The sequence below is a fragment of the Squalius cephalus genome (assembly GCF_949319135.1).
Source record: "Squalius cephalus genome assembly, chromosome: 1".
NCBI lineage: Eukaryota > Metazoa > Chordata > Actinopteri > Cypriniformes > Leuciscidae > Squalius > Squalius cephalus.
The window spans coordinates 42,480,385-42,498,865 of NC_137122.1; the positions used below are offsets into that span (position 1 = coordinate 42,480,385).

The 18,481-nt window shown below is 39.2% G+C and overlaps 1 protein-coding gene across 1 annotated transcript in view; it reads left to right on the forward strand.

Moving 5' to 3' along the window:
- The window catches only part of xylt1 (xylosyltransferase I), a 59,365-nt gene that overhangs the window by 11,295 nt on the left and 29,589 nt on the right, over window positions 1-18,481 (forward strand). Inside the window, exon 2 of the mRNA XM_079852257.1 lies at window positions 17,563-18,085. Coding sequence (XP_079708383.1) covers window positions 17,563-18,085 — 523 coding nt within the window. The remainder of the gene's footprint in view (window positions 1-17,562; window positions 18,086-18,481) is intronic.

Here is an 18,481-nt window from a genome sequence, read left to right on the forward strand (position 1 = left end):
ATTTATAGTTAAATTTATATATATATCTTTAATTTAATTTAATTTATTTTAATTTTGGTAATTTAAGTACTTCAACTTAATTTTATTTTCAGTTAATTATAAAGACAAAATTTCTAATTTCAACATTTCTAACATTTTTCTTCAAGTTTTCATGTTATATTTATATTTTTTGTTTTATTTCAGCTTGACTTCAAAGAATTGAAAATATTTTTCATAGTTTTAGAGCTTTTATTTAACAATAGCGTTGAATTATGCATATAACCACTGTTTCCCGAAAGAGGGAAATGAGATATAACTAGGGATGGGCATTTTTCAAAAAATATTGTATTAGAATTAGATTGGGCACATAAATTTGAATATTCGTTTATTTAAATGACGTTTAATGAGAGACTTTATAAAAAAGTCCACGGTACAATCAGTGTCTACGTCACGGCTCTCAGCCCGCCCTCTGTTCGTTGATTGGCCGGCTGTTTTCAGGCCGGAGGAAAACGGAAAGCTATTACGCTGTCTCAAACTGAGTACAGAAGCGAAATGAAATTGAGCGGAAGTAAGAAGTCTGACGTAGTCAGGCTAGATGAGTCAGCCTTTTTGAATGAATCTCTTGAATGAATGATTCAATGACAAATACATTAAGTCACTTGTCGCCACCTACTGGTGTAACAATGTATTTGATACAATTTTTATTTGAAGCATCAAGTTACTTTTCAAAAGGTGATTTTGACATTTTGATTGCTACCATAGACATTATAGTGTTTATATCTTAAAGGGTTAGTTCACCCAAAAATGAAAATTCTGTCAGTAATTACTCACCCTCATGTTGTTCCAACCATGTAAGTCTTTCGTTCATCTTCGGAACACAAATTAAGATATTTTTGATGAAATCTGACAGAATTCTGACTCTTCCATAGGCTTCCAGAGTGACCGAAACTCGCCGACCCAGAATAGTTATTAAAAACATCGTTAAAATAGTCCAAGTGACTCCAGTGGCTCAATCTTAAGTATATCAAGCGACGAGAATACTTTTTGTGCGCAAAAACAAACAAAAATACCGACTTTATTCCACTATTCAATTCCTTCTCCCTGGGCCTCGTAGTGTTTTTGCGCTGCGCGTCTGTGTTGCACGTCATCACGCATCACACACATGACCTGCTTCGGCCAATTGTGAGCCTACGTGATGACGTGCAACACAGACGCGCTACGCAAAAACACTACGAGGCCCAGGGAGAAGGAATTGAATAGTGGAATAAAGTCGGTATTTTTGTTTGTTTTTGCGCACAAAAAGTATTCTCGTCGCTTGATATACTTAAGATTGAGCCACTGGAGTCACTTGGACTATTTTAACGATGTTTTTAATAACTATTCTGGGTCGGCGAGTTTCGGTCACTCTGGAAGCCTATGGAAGAGTCAGAATTCTGTCAGATTTCATCAAAAATATCTTAATTTGTGTTCCGAAGATGAACGAAAGACTTACATGGTTGGAACAACATGAGGGTGAGTAATTACTGACAGAATTTTCATTTTTGGGTGAACTAACCCTTTAAATATAAACTTTTATCACAGTATATGATTATATATTATATCCAATAATTTGAATATTTCTAAGACAGAGGCTATTTCATACCTGTACACGACAACTGCTGTCTCTGGATCAGATTTGAATGTTCCACTGTGGTTGTACTTGTCAAAGGTTTATTAGACAGCTGAATCATTGTCAATTAGGAATGAGATCGCATGGGTGTTTGAATCGAAATCGTGATTGTTAATCTTTTAACGATTAATTAAGTACCACCAAGAAACATCATGCACATGCTAATATGCATGTTACATACTACATGAGTGAGTGCAAGTGCCTCCCAGATGATTTTGAACTCGCTGAAAAGATCCAAATGAGACACACCACTGAGTAATGGTGACTGAAAGGCTGCCAAAGCACTGGCTCAAAGAGTCAAGCTTTGCGTCTGTAATCCACCCTTGAGCCAATAGGAGGGGGCAAATAAATGACCATAATTATCCTGAGAGCTGTTATTTGCATATCTTTGCTTCCTTTTTCTCTGACATTAGTTTTCAGTCGCTTTGCCATTTAAGTTTCTATTTAGGTTGATTTAGTGTAAGTGTTAGTTACAGCCTCCATGACATTAAGGCAGCGTTGCTCATAAAAGACGTCACAGAGTGTGTAAAGTCTTGCTGCTAATCTACCTCAGCCCGCTGTTATTGCTCTTCAACACACAGGCAATGTGGAAGGATTGTGCTAGCCTGCCACTGTGCCCGCAGTCTGTGTCAGAACGGGCTGCGACGCATTTTAGGGCAGTTTATGGAGGTATTAAAACTCTTCCCCTCCAAACACCATAGTTAGTGTAATTAAAGTCTATGGCTGCCTTAAAGTTCCCTAATCATTCTTTTCCCCCCTGGTTCTCTCTCTCTTCTCTCTATCACACACATTCTAATTCTGTCTCTGCCTATATTGCTCATCCTATTTCTCTCTCTAATTTTGTAATGGGAAGGATTTAGTTGTCTGATGAATAGCACTGCGCTGGCTAACTGATCCCATAGGGTCTGAAGGGATGCTGATTCTGGCCAAGAGAAAAGGCCACAGCCCTAGAGATAATCTGATGACGGCGGTCACACACTCCTCCAGCTGCACCACTTAAAGTTTCTACCGCCTATCGCAGACCAGTTTTGTCCAAGAGAGGGAGTCTCTTTGTCTATTACAGGTCCTCTGTCCTGCCTGTTAATGCGCCAGTCAACCGCCCATAAATAGGAGCCTAACGTTTTTTGCTTCAAACGCACAATCGGCAACCAGAGTTATTTTGGCCGGTCTCTCTCTCTCTCTCTCTCTCTCTCTCTCTCTCTCTCTCTCTCTCTCTCTCTCTCTCTCTCTCTCCCTCCCTCTCTCTCTCTCCCTCTCTCTCTCTCCCTCTCTCTCCCTCTCTCTCTCTCTCTCTCTCTCTCTCTCTCTCTCTCTCTCTCTCTCTCTCTCTCTCTCTCTCTCTCCCTCTCCCCCTCTCTCTCTCTCTCTCTCTCTCTCTCTCTCTCTCTATATATATATATATATATATATATATATATATATATATATATATTAATAATAATAATAATAATAATATTATATATATATTTTACAAAATAGCATTTTGTCTAGAATATTATAGACATTTTATATTATTAAGAATAGTACAACTGAGCAAAATGCATTTTAACTGTAAAAAAATACAAATCTACAAATAATTTTATGAATAATTTTATAAATGTTAGGGAATCTGTTTATTTACGTCTATCTAGAATATTATAGACATTTTAAAATCAAATTTATTTTACAGCATATAAAATAGTCCTATACAACTAGTGAGGAAAATGCTTTTTGTAGTTGCATTTGTCTCTTTATTTTCTCTTGAATTGTAAAATATATATATATATATATATATATATATATATATATATATATATATATATATATATATATATATAATAATTATTATTATTATTATTATATATTTTTTTACAGTAAGAATGAAAATAAATAATTAAATCTACGTATATTTTGGTGAATAATTTTATATTTTTATTTCTAATTGTTATGCCTCCTTTCTTGCAACAAATGCATGTTATATGCATGTTTCTTCCTTCTAGGGAGTTTTGCATTCAATGTGATTAAATAGTATTTTTCCCACCACTGTTCTGTATTATCATTTCTCTATTAGAAACAACATAATGGTACTGAACAATTACCATATTTATATGCCATCCAAGGTACTTCAGTCATACCATGGTATTTCCATGGTACATGTCCACCTTGCTGCTTTTTTTTGTTTTTGTTTTTTTGTGACAAATCCCTTAGCCAGGAGAAAAGTGCATTGTGGGATTGCATCTGTAGTCACAGTGTCAAACTCATCCATAAACCTCAGTGTTCTTTTTTATTTTCTCCCACAAGCACAGTGATGTACAATGCAACCACATTCAGTACTTAGCCCTGACCACAGCCACATACTGTAAAGGAAATCAATACTTCATAACAGCTCCTAGGCAGGCAGGGAATCCTACATCTGTGTCTACAAGTTGTAGGGAGAAACAGAGAACTTCAGGTGTAACAGGATCAATGGTAGGAACCATCACACACAAACAAACACACACACACACACACACACACATAATGAAAACTCTCCTGATATGATGCTGACGTGACGCTGGCCTGTGTTAGGATGGAAGTAGACTGGCAGCATGTGGAAGAGCTGTCAAAAGAGCTCAGGAAAAGCCAGATTTTTAGGCCAAGGGGTTAGGCTCAGCCCCAATCTGAGAATCCATTTTCTGCTCAAATTCTTCAGTCATTCGTCACCTCTGCATTCAGATCTCTCTCTCTCTCTCTCTCTCTCTCTCTCTCTCTCTCTCTCTCTCTCTCTCTCACTCACTCACTCACTCACTCACTCACTCACTCACTCACTCACTCACTCACTCACTCACTCACTCACTCACTCACTCACTCACTCACTCACTCACTCACTCACTCACTCACTCACTCACTCACTGTGAGAAGTAAATGTGGCTTTCCCCCCTCATAGCCTGGCAGTCCCTCTGACTGTGTCATGTGAAGAGTTGTTCTAATCTCTTCTTCCAATTTTTGTGAGGCCTTTCCCTCCTTTTATTAGATTCTTTTCATGTTTTAATAGGCACATGAGTCTTTGAAGTGGGGTTCTCCACTCCATGTCCCATCATTGTTTCAAATTAAGGGCTTAAAGATAGCGCAGTTCCCTACAGTACATCTCAGCGTTTTTGCACAGCCTCTCCTCTCATTTTACTGCTCAGTCAAATTGAAGAGCTCTGTGTAAACAGTTCTTAAATAAAAGTCTCTGAAGGGACTATGGATGAACTCATATTAATATTCTGGCGATAATTATTTTCATGTTATAAGTGATAACTGATAAAGGGCGATATTAAGATACTAAAATTAATTAATAAATAAAATAAATTAATACATTTTATACTTTTAAAAAGTATAACATACATTGCCCTAAAAATATACTCTGAAAATCACTTAAGATTTTTTATAAAGTCTTGCTAGTTAAGATGCCAGGTGGGGATACTAGCTTGCAAAACATTTGCATATGCATATAACAGTGCATGGTTAAGCCGGTCTCAGGCCGAAGGTGCTAGAGATCAGGGTTAGCTGTACTTGTAGAGTGTTGGAAAGTTGGTTGTGCGTGGGCAAGTGGTGGGCAGGTTTATATCGGAGCCTGCAGCTACCTTCTACTATTATACATCTCTGACTGGGCAGAACAGATTGGCCTATGTAAAGAGTAGTGAAGTTAGAACGAACAAAACTTGGGTACCAGGTTGGGCCATGTTTTTGAAACGGTGCGTAAATTACAGGTCATACATTGGCACTGTTCAATTAGATCACTTTTTGTTTGTATAAGTTGTTGTATCCACTTCAAATGAATGACACCCATTCGCAAAGAATGCACACTTGAGTGGACAATAATGCAGATGTGATTGTTTTTTTTTTTAAAGAAATTCATTTTTCTTTTCAGCAAGGATGCATTCAAAATTGACAGTAACAATGGTACAAAAGATTTATATAAACAATGCTGTTCTTTTAAACTTTCTATTCCTTACAATCCTGAAAAAAAAAAATCACGGTTTCCACAAAAATTTTGAGCAGCACAACTGTTTTCAACATTGATAATAATAAAAAATGTTTTCTGAGCATCAAATCATCATATTAGAATGATTTCTGAAGGATCATGTGGCATTGAAGACAGGAGTAATGATGCTGAAAATTCAGCTTTGCATCACAGGAATTGTTTTTTAAAATATATTAAAATAGAAAATAGTTATTATAAACTGTAATAATAATGCACAATGTCATTTTTTTTTTTTTTTTGATCAAACAAAAATAGCCTTAATGAGCATAAGAGACTTCTTTTAAAATTTTTTTTAAATCAAATCAGGTAGGGGTCACAAGAACATATTCTTACTTACAAGGACAGATTGCCAAGAGGTAGTTGGCTTCATGAGGGAATACTGAGAATTAAACTGCTGAGACCTGAAAGAGATAAATTAAGCAAATGCCAGGCTGAGCTTGGATTAAATGCAGATCTGGGATGTCAGATGTGGATAATATTGTTATTTGGTTTCCAATCTGAGGGGCACATTAATGCATGGACAACAGACATGGGTTATTATCAGAATTGGATATGAGATGTTGGAATTGCGCCGTGATGGATGGATGTAAATGAGATCTCTTAATGGAGATGGAGAGGAGAGGTGATCAGTACAGGGCTTTTTTTTTTTTTTTTTTCTCAGATTTATTGTGCTCTGTAACCAAAAAAGAAAAATGTCTTCGTTTCAGACAAACAACAGACCTCAGAACTCTCAATCGGATTGAAAGGTGTGTGGAGAAATGATGTGTGAATATTCAAACAGCATGTTTTGTTTTGCAGTAGCAGCAGAGCAGAGAAAGCAGCAAAAGAACTGAGTCATGAACAGAAGGAAAGCGTTTTTTCGAGCGTCTGCTGGCATTGAATGCAGTTGCAGTGTTCTGCTGTCCGTGAAAGGGCACCCTGATTCTGAACAGGACTGTTGCATCACTGTTCTTGCCATTGATTTTCTCGTACTGGCATCCGCCCTGCATTACACTCAGATAAATGATGAATCGCGTGTTCTGCCAATGTTGTTCTAAATTGGTTTCCTCCTCACATCTAGTCTATAATTGTCATTAAATATTTTTAGATATAGGCCTACAGTGACTTGTAGCAGAGAAATTTGGATGTACCTTCTGTTCCCTTTTGCATCACTGCAAAAGATTCTAATTATAATATGGCTTTCAGTTTGGTTATGTTTTACTGTTTGTTTGCTTGTTTGTATCATTGCACGGTTTTCTAAAGTAACTCTTAATGGGGGATAATTAGGAAATGGTTTGTTTGAATGATTTGTATAGAAACATACTTTTTATGTAATCAACACAATGACTGCAATTGTTGTGTAATTAGATTTTACAAGGTACTGTAGTTTCCCACATGCTGGCTTTCTACAGATTAGTTACTATTAAAGAAAATAACTGGATTGCTGTTACCAACTAATATATATTTTATTCATTTTCTAACTATGTAAATTAATGAAGTTTGATTGTTGTTTTCAGACAAAAGTGCCCTTTCATTGTGGATGGATCCGGGTGCTAATGCATTACCAAAAAGTCAAATTGAGACCTGCTGAGTTGTGCCGTTGGCCAGAGCCTTTGAAATCGGGATGGCAAGGATGGAATGGTATGCCAATTAACGGTCCAATGCTTCTCGGGTTTTCTATTACAGATGGTGTATTGATACTCTGTATGCTTGTGCACGACTGGACCGTACAGGCAGAGAAGCCATCCGTCAAGTCCCATGTGTGTATAACCTAATCGAGCCAAACTCTACATCTGCAGAGTTTAGGGGTGTTAGCATGGCACCGGCATTTGCTGTAAAAGCAAAGCAGGGGTAGACTGACTCAAGACGAGTTCTGCCGGTCCACTTTTGCGAGTCTGTTTGATTCTTATTCCTTCACATGGACCACAGATAGCAGCCTGGATGTTTTAGTTCTCTGTTGGTTGATGCCTCCCAAATAACAGGCCTGTAAAACCACCTTTTGCACTGACCTTGCTGCTGTCATTATGTCAAAATCTGGGTTGTTCCATTCATATAACTTAGTATTAGCAATCAGAGAAGAGATTAGCCCAAAATAAACCTCGTTTCAGTGTGCTGTTGGTGGTGCGTGTGGCTGAGAGAACCGAAGGAACCGAGCCAGGGTGGGGCTGTTCTCGGTCCTAGTTCGTGGAAAGGTATTTCTGAGCACGGTGGGTTTTAGCCTGTTTACACAAGCGGAATGAACGAGCAGTGGGTCTTCCTACACAGACCTGCTTTTTACACGTACGCCCCGCGGTCCTGTCGCCCACACAAAGCTGTAGTTCTCCCACGCTTCCTGGCTGAAAGGGGTGGTTATGTAAAGGCATTGGGGCCCAAGTCCCAGACCACTTCTTATGTGAGGAGGCCACATGTCGAGCAATCTGTCTCACAAGCAGCACCTTGAGCATTCATTAAGAAATCCTTAGCCGAGAGTGGCCGCATCCATTGTGGATTCTGTCTAATTGATACGCTGCCTCATTTGTATGCCTCTTTAAACACTCTGCCTATAAGGCTTTACCCCCCTCATTAACGAAGGTTTCCTGTCGACGGAAAGGTGGTTGTTTGTTTTGATGCAACGGGTTTTAATTAAAGAACATGCGTGTAATGTGATGTTGTTCTTTGAAACGGATCAGGAGAAAGAAAATATTTGTAAACTTCTTAAAGGGATAGTTAACCCAAAAATGAAAATTAGCCCATGATTTAATCACCCTGGAGTCATCCTAGGTGTATATGACATTCTTCTTTCAGACGAATACAATCTGAATTATATTAAAAAAATGTCCTGGCTCTTCCAAGCTTTATAATGGCAGTGAATGGCCGTTTCTATTTTAAAAGTCCATAAAAGTGCATCTATCCATCATAAAAGAGCTCCAAACGGCTCTGAGGGGTTAATAAAGGCCTTCAGAAGTGAAGCGATGTGTTTGTGTAAGAAAAATATCCATATTTAAAACTTTATAAAGTAAAATAACTCGTTTCTGGCATAACGAACATACGGATTCCACTTAAGTCTAAAGCGCAACTTATGCGAATATTGCGACGTACTGCTGATATTTACGCTACGCCATGAGCAGTGGCGGCTGCTGGTCTTTCAAAGAGGGGAAGCTTATTTGCGGCCTACATCATAAAAAATATCCATTTATTTATAAGTAAATTCTGCCCTACGTTCATTTTCAAGAAAATGCTCTGTGACCCTGTCGTACCAACTAGGCTTCTTTTCCAGTGACTTGACCAGTGTCCTCTCAATGGCCAGCAGAGCTAGGCTGCTTAAACGGCCTTGGGCCATTGTGTTACTGTGTAGGACTTGAGCCGCTTTAAACAGGAGAAGCTCCTTTCTACACCTACAGATGTAGCTCCAATTGTTGCCACTAATGAGAACAGTTTATAAAGCTGAGTCATTAATGAATGAATGAACAAACGATCTAATAAAAAGATATTAAACTCGACGGAGGAAATGTGGGAATTAGGTTAAACTGAAACAAGGAATGTAGTGTATAATTGTGTGAAATGTATGATGAAAATTGGCTAGCAATTTCGCCAAGCAAATACCAAGAAATAGGTTGCAGCAGTTTGTCTTTTGACTACACTTGCAAAATCTGCGATGGGATTGAGCTTGAATATCTTCAGCGTCAGCGACTTTTTATAGTACAAAATCGCTGTCAATCAAAATGAGATGCAGTCTTTCGACAGACCCTCCAATCATCACACAGAAGCCCGGAGTCCAGGCCAGCCCACTCCTCATTCACCCCCAGAGACGCTGTGCATTCGTGAGCGGGACATAATCGCAGCATTGATCCCATGACTGTCTAGTTTTGAATCACTTAAAAAAACTGTTCATAGCAGCCCCAATGAAGTCAATGGAGGCTAACTCATTGCTTCGTTTCTGAAGGCCTTATTAACCCCCTGGAGCCTTGTGGAGCTCTTTTAGCATGGATAGATGCACTTTTATAGACTTCAAAACAGAAACATTTCACTGCCATTATAAAGCTTATTTTTTAATATAACTCCGATTGTATTCGTCTGAAAGAAGAATGTCATATACACTTAGAATGACTTGAAGGTGAGTAATTCATGGGCTAATTTTCATTTTTGGGTTAACTATCCCTTTAAGAAGTTTACAAATATTATCTTTCTTTTTTTCCTTTTTTAAAGACAAAAATAACAGTTTTTGGAAATATAAAATATTGTGAACTTTATTCTTAGGTTAGAAAATAAGAAGAGAAAAGCAGTTAAGAAGAATATTATTCTTAAGAGTGTTTCATGTAACTGGCCCTAGGGTTGTGCGCCATTCAGAATTGAATTGAGAACGACTTAAATTCGAATTCAATTCCTAGTTATGTCACTGCCCTTATGTCACCTGTATAACTTTCTTTCTTTCAAAAGATATTTTGAAATATGTCTTATTGTTTTTTTTGTCCATACGTTGTCATCAGTGCGCTTCTTCAGAACATGTTCTTCTGTGTTACGCAAAAGAAAGAAAGAAAAGCATTCAGGTTTGCAATGACACGAGGGTGAGTAAATTATTTTTGAGTGAACCATCCCAACTTCCTGTGAGATGTGCCAGTTCTATTCAGTTCAAATGGAGCCATTTCTTTACTTTTGAATTTTGCCCAACCCTGATACAGAAAAACTGAATGTGCAAGACTGATGAGATGTGGTGCTGGGAATTGGAAACCTTCTTAAAATGGCCAGCTTTCACTAGTTGAGCTGCATGACTCTGTATCCCTCAGACTTGGGAAAGCATTTTCTGAGACAGTGCCAGAAATCCCTACCATAATGGATTACTGTTGACCACTTGATACAAAAGCCTCGGCCTTAAACCTTAAAGCAGCAGGCTAAGCCTGGCTTAATGTTTGCTCATTTGCACTGGTGAGAGCTGTGGGCCCTGCACTTCAGCGGGAAGAGGATGATGCCAATCAGGCCTCATGCCAACAGGTGCTCAGCAAGCTTGGGGCTGTGTTCAATAGGAAAAACACCACAAAGCGCCTCAAGCAGAGGCTTTAGGATGAATCTCAGCACTTTTCACAGAGAATCCAAAACTGATGATTCTGAGCTTAGTCCAGCACAGCTTACCAGCTTAGTGCACAAATCACAGACCAGATAGAGGTTCAAATGAAATCTTCATGCTTGAGGCACTGTCATTAATGCTTGAACAATTAGAGCTTGTGCCCTTGTATTAGTTCTGTTAAGTCTGTTATCAAAGCTAAAAGCAGATGCAATGCTTTTGAACAAAGTTATTATGGTTTTATTCATAAACTAAACATATTAGGCTAATGTCTGTAATAAAGCACCTAACATAATTTCTCTATCTCAAAATGAGCCATTTCTAGCGCTTTATCATAATAAAGCATCAAATAAGGTTAATTTTTAACAATTAGTGGAGTAAATACAGCATGCATAGTAAGAAGTAGGTCAGGGTGCTTTTCTGTGATTTTTCGTTATAGTTAGGTAGATTTGTGTTATGACTGTGTACAAACGATCAGTCATGTTGTGGCAGGCCGTGATCAAGGACTGATGATGGCCTCTATCCTTACGTGCTGGAAAAGAAAGCTGTGTGCTTTCAAGTTCAGAAGCTTCATAAACATTGAAGCTGCCATGCAGAGGAGTCATCTTTTGAAGTCCCCGTGATCATGTTGCGTAGTGAGTTATCAAAGACCGTTTGAGCCGGTTACATTTCCCATCCATCATGAATGTTTGTCAGGATTCTAAATGGGTTTATCTCAGTTTTTTGGGTGTGCATAGTGGAAAGTAACTAAGTGATTCTAAATTACAGACTTTAATTTGTGGAAATGCGATGGAAACTGTCATAGAGTGTTCCAGGCCATATTGTGATCGTTTGATCGTGCACATTTTTCCAAATAGCAACGTTTTGTCCTTTAATTCAACTGTAATAACTTGCTCTTCCTTTGAAATATGGGTAATTGAATAATGTTAAGAAATAGAGAAAAATATAGATGGGCACTATTTTAACAAACTCACGTTTGATCTGGCCTTATTCTAGTATGTTACGGCCTCTGTTCACGATTCAAACAATCACGATGAATTGTTGTTCTTGAAACTTTTTCCACACTGGATCTCACAGCGCTGTATAGATCAGTGAGTAAAGATAGCCGAGCAGATAAATGGTCTGCTTGGTCTTGCTGTTTCACTCTAAAAAATGTCAGAATGTGGAAGTTAAAAATTTTTGCAAACGTAGTTTTTATTTTATTTTTGCCTGCACATGTTTCTTTAAGTCTTAATTAACCATGAACCACAGATGAAGTTCTCTTCCTCTTATGGCCATTTCCCACCTTCGCTATCTTTTTTTTCTCCTATTGCCTTTATCTTTTTCTCTTCTTCTAAACATTTTCTTTCTGTCTTGTCTGCTTGGTCTCCGAGATAAACAGTCTTCTCTAATGTAATATATCCTTGTTCTGGTTTTGCGGCATCTCTTTGACTCATGTTGGCCTTGTAGAAGGTGTTGTAGCACTGACAGTCCGCTGAGTGTCTCATGCAGACCTGCTCTTCTCCGCCTGGGGGGCTGAGCTGGGCTTATTTGTCATCTCTAGTGGAAGAGCTTTTCACTATTTTTCCCAGTAGCCCACTCAGAGCTGTGAGCAAGAATGGCTACGGGAACAGCCCCTTCATTAGACTGAATCACACAGGACAGGAACACTGCTCAGAGCAAAACAGTGTGTGAGAGAAAGAAGGCAGAGCAATGTCTCTAGGTATTCGAATACTGTACTGTACTGGTTATGTTTTCGTAATGTGTGGGTGCATGCATGTTTGGCTTTACAAACAATGAAAGACTTCCTCTGTGGTTTTTGCTGTTTGAAAGAAAGACCAGGTTATGCATCAAGTTGTTTCTCTCTGCCTGTCCTCTGTGTCTGCCTCATTGTTAGGAACAACTGTTCTGTTTGCAGAGGTGATGAAAGCCCACAGGCAATTCTCAGTCAATCTGCCTAATATTCGAATCAATTTTAATTCAGTTCGGTTTAGGTCGGCCTCCATCTCCAGGATGAAATCACAAGGTGATGGCAGCAAGATATAAACACCCTGAGAGTATGGGTAGACATTTTGGATGATGCCATTGACCAACATCTTGTGCTTAGCTTTGTTTGGAAATAGCATTAGGCTATAGATTCTGTGGTAAATAATAGCTTGAATACTGTGCACAATATGCAGATTTGGGCAAAAAATGAGCTCCTTGAATTGGAATCTGAATATGAAGTGGAATTTATGGAAGCTAAATTTATTGAATTACATTTTTTAAAATCATAAATTATATTTAAAATTCAACAAGTAATGGCATTCTTGGAATAGAAGTGTTCTTCCAACCTGTTCTACTTTTTATTAAATATAAAGTATATATAAAATGAGTAAACATCAAGGCCTATACAACATTTGGGGAAAACAAATCAAGATATCATTCAAAGTTTTTCTTGACAAACCTTTCTTATCTTTCAAATGCATTAATTCTAGTTACATGAATTTTTCTTGTTTTTGTTTTTTGTTTTTTTGTGAATTTTTATTCTTCCTCCTTAAATTCAACTTGCAACTCTGCATTCTATTTGCTACCTTAAATCAAATTAATAAAAATTTTTGGAAGTTAAATGTTTTCCAAATCAGTTCTGAATGGCTCACTACCCTCATAATGACCTTCTGTATTTCATGTGCCCCGATTTGAACCTCCATTTCCATGTGACTAATTTCAGCCCTGATTTTTTTTTTTTCTCTTTCTTGACTCATTATTTGATAATACTGCCAACAACAGCTAACTTCTACTAGTCTTAAGTATATAATGTGCAGTATGCAGTGCGCCAAACATAGCCCTAGTGTTCTTTTGTACTTGTCCACAGTTTGACCTTTACGAGCAGGTCGACTGTGGCTGTTTTTATTAAGATTCAGACACACACTCTGTGAATGAGGATTCGATGTGGATCGCTGCCATCGGTTCAGTTTGATTGAGTAGCTTGTAGACAGTCACCGTGATTGATGGAGCTGCTCACTGTGGTGTAGGAAAGGTCAGAGTTGGGTTTCAGCGCCCGTCCCGCGTGCTATAACTGGCTCGCAAGCTCACCTTCTGTGTCTAGTCTGCACATGTGACTGCCCCCCTCCCACCCCACTCCCCCCTATCCTGCTGGAGCTTTCTGTGACTCATCCTGCACTGACCCTGCGCAGCCACCCAGGAAGGGAGGTCAGGGAGAGGGCAGCCTCTAGGAAGGTGACCCCTATAGCCCTGGGGCACAGGGTGAGGCAAACTTTGCTGACCTTCTGCTGGGAGAAGCAAACTGTAAGGTGTTAGATATGGTCAGAAATAGCATGAGTAGTGATTGGAAGTGACTTTCGGATTTGCGGCCTGCGTTTCCCTGTACAAAAGCCTTATCATCTAAGCAAATTTACTGCATTAGCAAATTAGCAAATATAGGTGAGATGTTATGTAAGGTCAGAGGCTATGAGATTATTCATGAAAAGTGATGCTTTAGTTCCTGGCCCATTGTTTTGAGTCATAGTCGCATAGTTTCATTGCATTTCATGTCTACATCCACACATCCGTTCCCCTTGCATTTTTCCTCTTCTGTAAGCCTTAAGCTGAATCATTTAATGTTTCCTGATGTCCTTTTGCTTCAGCTTCACAGAGGACTGAAGTATTTATGACTCTCCTAATAGTTGACTAACAGTGTTTCCATTCAGTCCCATTGCTGTTAGTCCAACAAGCTCCTGCTGAGATGCGATTCACCCGTATGTATCCAGGCGACTCATCTCCTGCACGTGGGTGCTAGTGCTACTACCACGTGACTTGTAGAAGTTATGGACGACCATTATGTGCATCTTTTTTTATAATTGAATTTGAGTACATCTTTGATTATTAGTCAGGCCATACAGATTTGTTCAAAGCAGCTTTACAGTGATAACAGGAAAATGATGCATTTCGGCTGTTGTTCAGTGTTGTTCAGTTCAGTGTTAAGTGGTGGTGCATGCTAAAAGAAGAGCATCAATATTATTGTTCATACTTGAGGTTAGAGCTGTGGTTCTCAATCTTTTTGACTCCAGGATGCCTCATTGTCCACAACAATATTCAAAGGCCCTATGGCTTTTCCAATTTATTGTTAAAAAATGAATGCATGTATTGCTTAAATTCTACTGTATCTTAAATAAAAAGTGACAGGTTTAATGACCCTTGAAGTCATATACATTATTTTTTCTGTTTATTAGTGTGAAGCTGCTTTGAAACCATCTGTATTGTATAAAGCACTATGTAAATAAGGGTGACTTAAGATGTATCTCTCACAAACATGTCCAGGTCAAATATCTAGCCAGCAATTGTATAAATGTCATTGAAATTGTCATGATTGTCATGAAAATATTGTAAAGAGGTTATTATTTTTTCTTTATATCATTAATTCGTTCTTTAATATTCTTTAAGAAATTAAGTTCCTGATAGGATTCATGTGATTCACCCCATAGGACTCAAGAGATGGAGTCAGCCTGGATCAGAGCGTTTTTCATAAATAATATTTTATTATTATCCACGTTTATCCATTATTATCCACCCATATCCACGTATTAGCTGCTGGCCTGTGAAGTCAGAAGACAATCAGGACAGATTAAGGGAGTGTTGTTTGGTTTAAAGTTTCATGTGTGCACTCTCCCTCAAACCTTATTCATTCATTTAAACCATTAAGGTGTACAGTTACATTATAACTATAGTTGTCAAACAGTCTCTGATGTGAGGCATTGAGAGAACAGGCAAAGCAGCATTCCATTCCTGCAGCGTTCCTCACTGCTATGCCAATGACTGCAGGGATGCCTTCTCTCTATGTAATTTATATCAGCAATCATACATATCCACTTTACACCAGAAACTAAAACAAAATTGCTCTTATCGTCATCAATCCAGCTGTGTACACAAGAAGTGCTCATCTGTGGCACAGTTACAGTAGACTGTACTTTTCGGTTTTCTTCTTAGATTTTTTTAATCGTGCGTCGGTTTTGACGATATAGCAGAATCTCTGCCGGTTGACACATATCTAAAGTATACACCGGCGTACCGCCCAGTTCTAGTGTTTGTGTGTGTGTGGCCCGTGATGTTCTTCGCCATCAGAGAGGCAGAAAAAGAGCCAGATAAAAGTGTGCTTGATAAACGAGTGTGAGACTCCCACCCTTCCTCTGATGGATGATGCAAGAGAGAGGGGAGCCTCCTCCCCTTGAGAGAGAATACAGAAGGTCTGCGACTGCCAAGGTGCTCAGCGGTGCAGAGCAGGGCTCCCAGAGCACCTTGGGAAATGACAGATTTTTGCAAGCGATCGATAGTCTTCTCTCCAGCAGCCTAACTTACCTCCTGTGGTTGCTCAGGCTATTAATCCGGGGCACTGTAATTTCCTCCTGAAAGCTCCTGAAAGAGGAGGAGGAGTAGCAGACAGGAGTGGAGTCAGCTCTAAACGGCAGCCTTTAGAGGGCCAAAGTGTGGGTGACGCGACAGGGATTTGTCTTCGAAAGTTTTCCCTCGCAAATAATACACTCCCCGAGTTCACCAACAAGCATTAATAAATGTTCTGTAGACAAATTGCACCATAACAGTAAGGAAATGAGAGTTGCAGCAGTGCCTAGTCTAACTTCCTGTCCACATCTCCACGTTTGTTTGTCTCCATTTCCTCCTATTAATGTTTTTTGCGGTCTACTGTTCCTGTATTCTTTAAGACCGGCGCTGTAATCGGTGAACAAAATGAGTCAAGGAGGAAAAGTAAGAGCAGTTGACAGGGACATAGGAACGGTTTGAGAAGTCGGGAGACGTGATGCATGGGGAAGTTAGTGCGAATGTTACAAGTGGTTGTAATGTCGAAATGGTTGTTGTCACAAATTATATAAGGCTGAGATATCCAAACACTCAATATGATGTATTGACTGTTATGTAGTTCCACCTTGGAGTTAAAAGAACGAATCACATGTTTGATCAGTTTAATGCATGCTTGCAGAGTAAAAATCATAATTCTGACCAGAAACTTTTCAATGGTAGTGTATTGTGTTTATGTATAGCCGTTGTTGTGTGAACTTTTTAATATGAATTAACAATCAACATCTTTATTTTCAGTATAAGACTGAGTTGGTTAACTTGTATGTTCGAGCTGAAATGGGCAAATGGATTGCTAATATGAGCACCAAAATATATAAAGAGATAAAGTGAGAAGAAAATAGTGAATTTATTTGCAAAACACCATGTAGATAGATAGTCATCCTGTCATGTCAGAGATCATATCCTCTCCTAAAGCTTTCACAGCTACTGAGACGTCTCCTGCAATCAGATCAGCACTCAGGGCATGGCTGTAACCTCCTTCCTGTTGCACACACCGTTGGTGAAAAATTTCATCAACAGTGACATTTGCAGGAAACTGCAAAATATCAAATATTACCCATTCGAAGTCATGCTCCCTGTGAATTACTGTGTGGTTAAAGGCAGATAAGGTTACATGCTCTTCTGAATATATTTACTGTTGCCAAATAACTCCTCATATACCCTTACACATGTAAATACACAGGCTTTTACAGCACAGAAGGAAGTAAATGCTTTCTGAAATGTAAAACTGAGTAGTGCTGTGGGCGGTTGCCAGGTCATTGGTATGCTGTTGCTAAGGTCTTCGAGAGGCTGTTAGCATGTTGATAAAGAGTTTATAAGGAGTTGCTAAGGTGTACTGTGTAGTTGATATGTGGTAGTGATCCCGTCTCTAGGTCTCCATGATATTTTGTGTGCCAGTTTTAATGTAACAATTGTATTTTTATTTGCCCGTTATAGTGTTTAACCCAAAAAAAACTAATCGTATACCTGATGACTTATGAAAGTAAATAAAGTATAAAACCTGTTGGTTTAATCTGGCATGACAATGATGTTCTGTTGGTAGCAGTAACTGATTTCAGCTGTTTTGTCTTCATTTTTCAGGAAGGCTACTACTCGCACCGGCCCAAGGAGAAAGTCCGCGTGGACAGCAACAACGAGAACTCCGTTCCCAAAGACTTTGAGAACATAGACAACAGTAATTTCGGGGCACGTTCGCAGACACAGAGACATGCGCCCGGCAAGCACAAACAAGGCCTTCTGGAGAAGGCGCATGCGCAGCAAAGCCTGAGCAAGAACTCTAATGAGGTCATTCAGTATGCACAGAACAAAGGGGGCTACAATCAGACGCGCACCGAGCTTCACCGGAGGGCCAATCCCACCCTTCGTCCTCAGCAAACCCAGCAGCACCGGCACCACCTCCAGCAGGCCAAGCGATCGGCCACACCCACTGCAGACCTCAAATACGACCAGCCGCCCAAATGCGAGATCAGCGGCAAAGAGGCAATCTCCGCCCTTTCTCGCGCCAAGACCAAGGAGTGCCGGCAGCAGATAGTGGAGGTTTACTGCCGCCACAAAGAACGCCAGCTCATGCCCGAGAAGGTCACCCGTTATTGCCCCTTAGAGGGTGAGTTGACTCTTTACACTTCATACTCCATGTTAAAGACCTCAGAAAATCAAAATAGGAATTTTGAGGCTTTTAGTCCATGTTTATTAGGGGTTTTTTTTTTTTTTTTGACCTTGTAACGTTATCAAAATGTCTTAACTCTTACGATCAAAATAACAGACTTCTCTCTGGTGACGAATGCCGGACTTTTCCAGTCCTTTAGTCCTTTCCGGCCACATCTCAAAATCCAATCAACAACAGATAGATGCAAGTTCCCGCCCTACTTTTTAAAATCCGTTACACTCTGTAGGTCTGTCGCTACTTCCATTTCATCGCGACTTTCAGATATATTTAAAAGTCTTTCTTTTCCAGGAAAATGGACCAACATATTGATTACTCATTCTACACAACATCCTA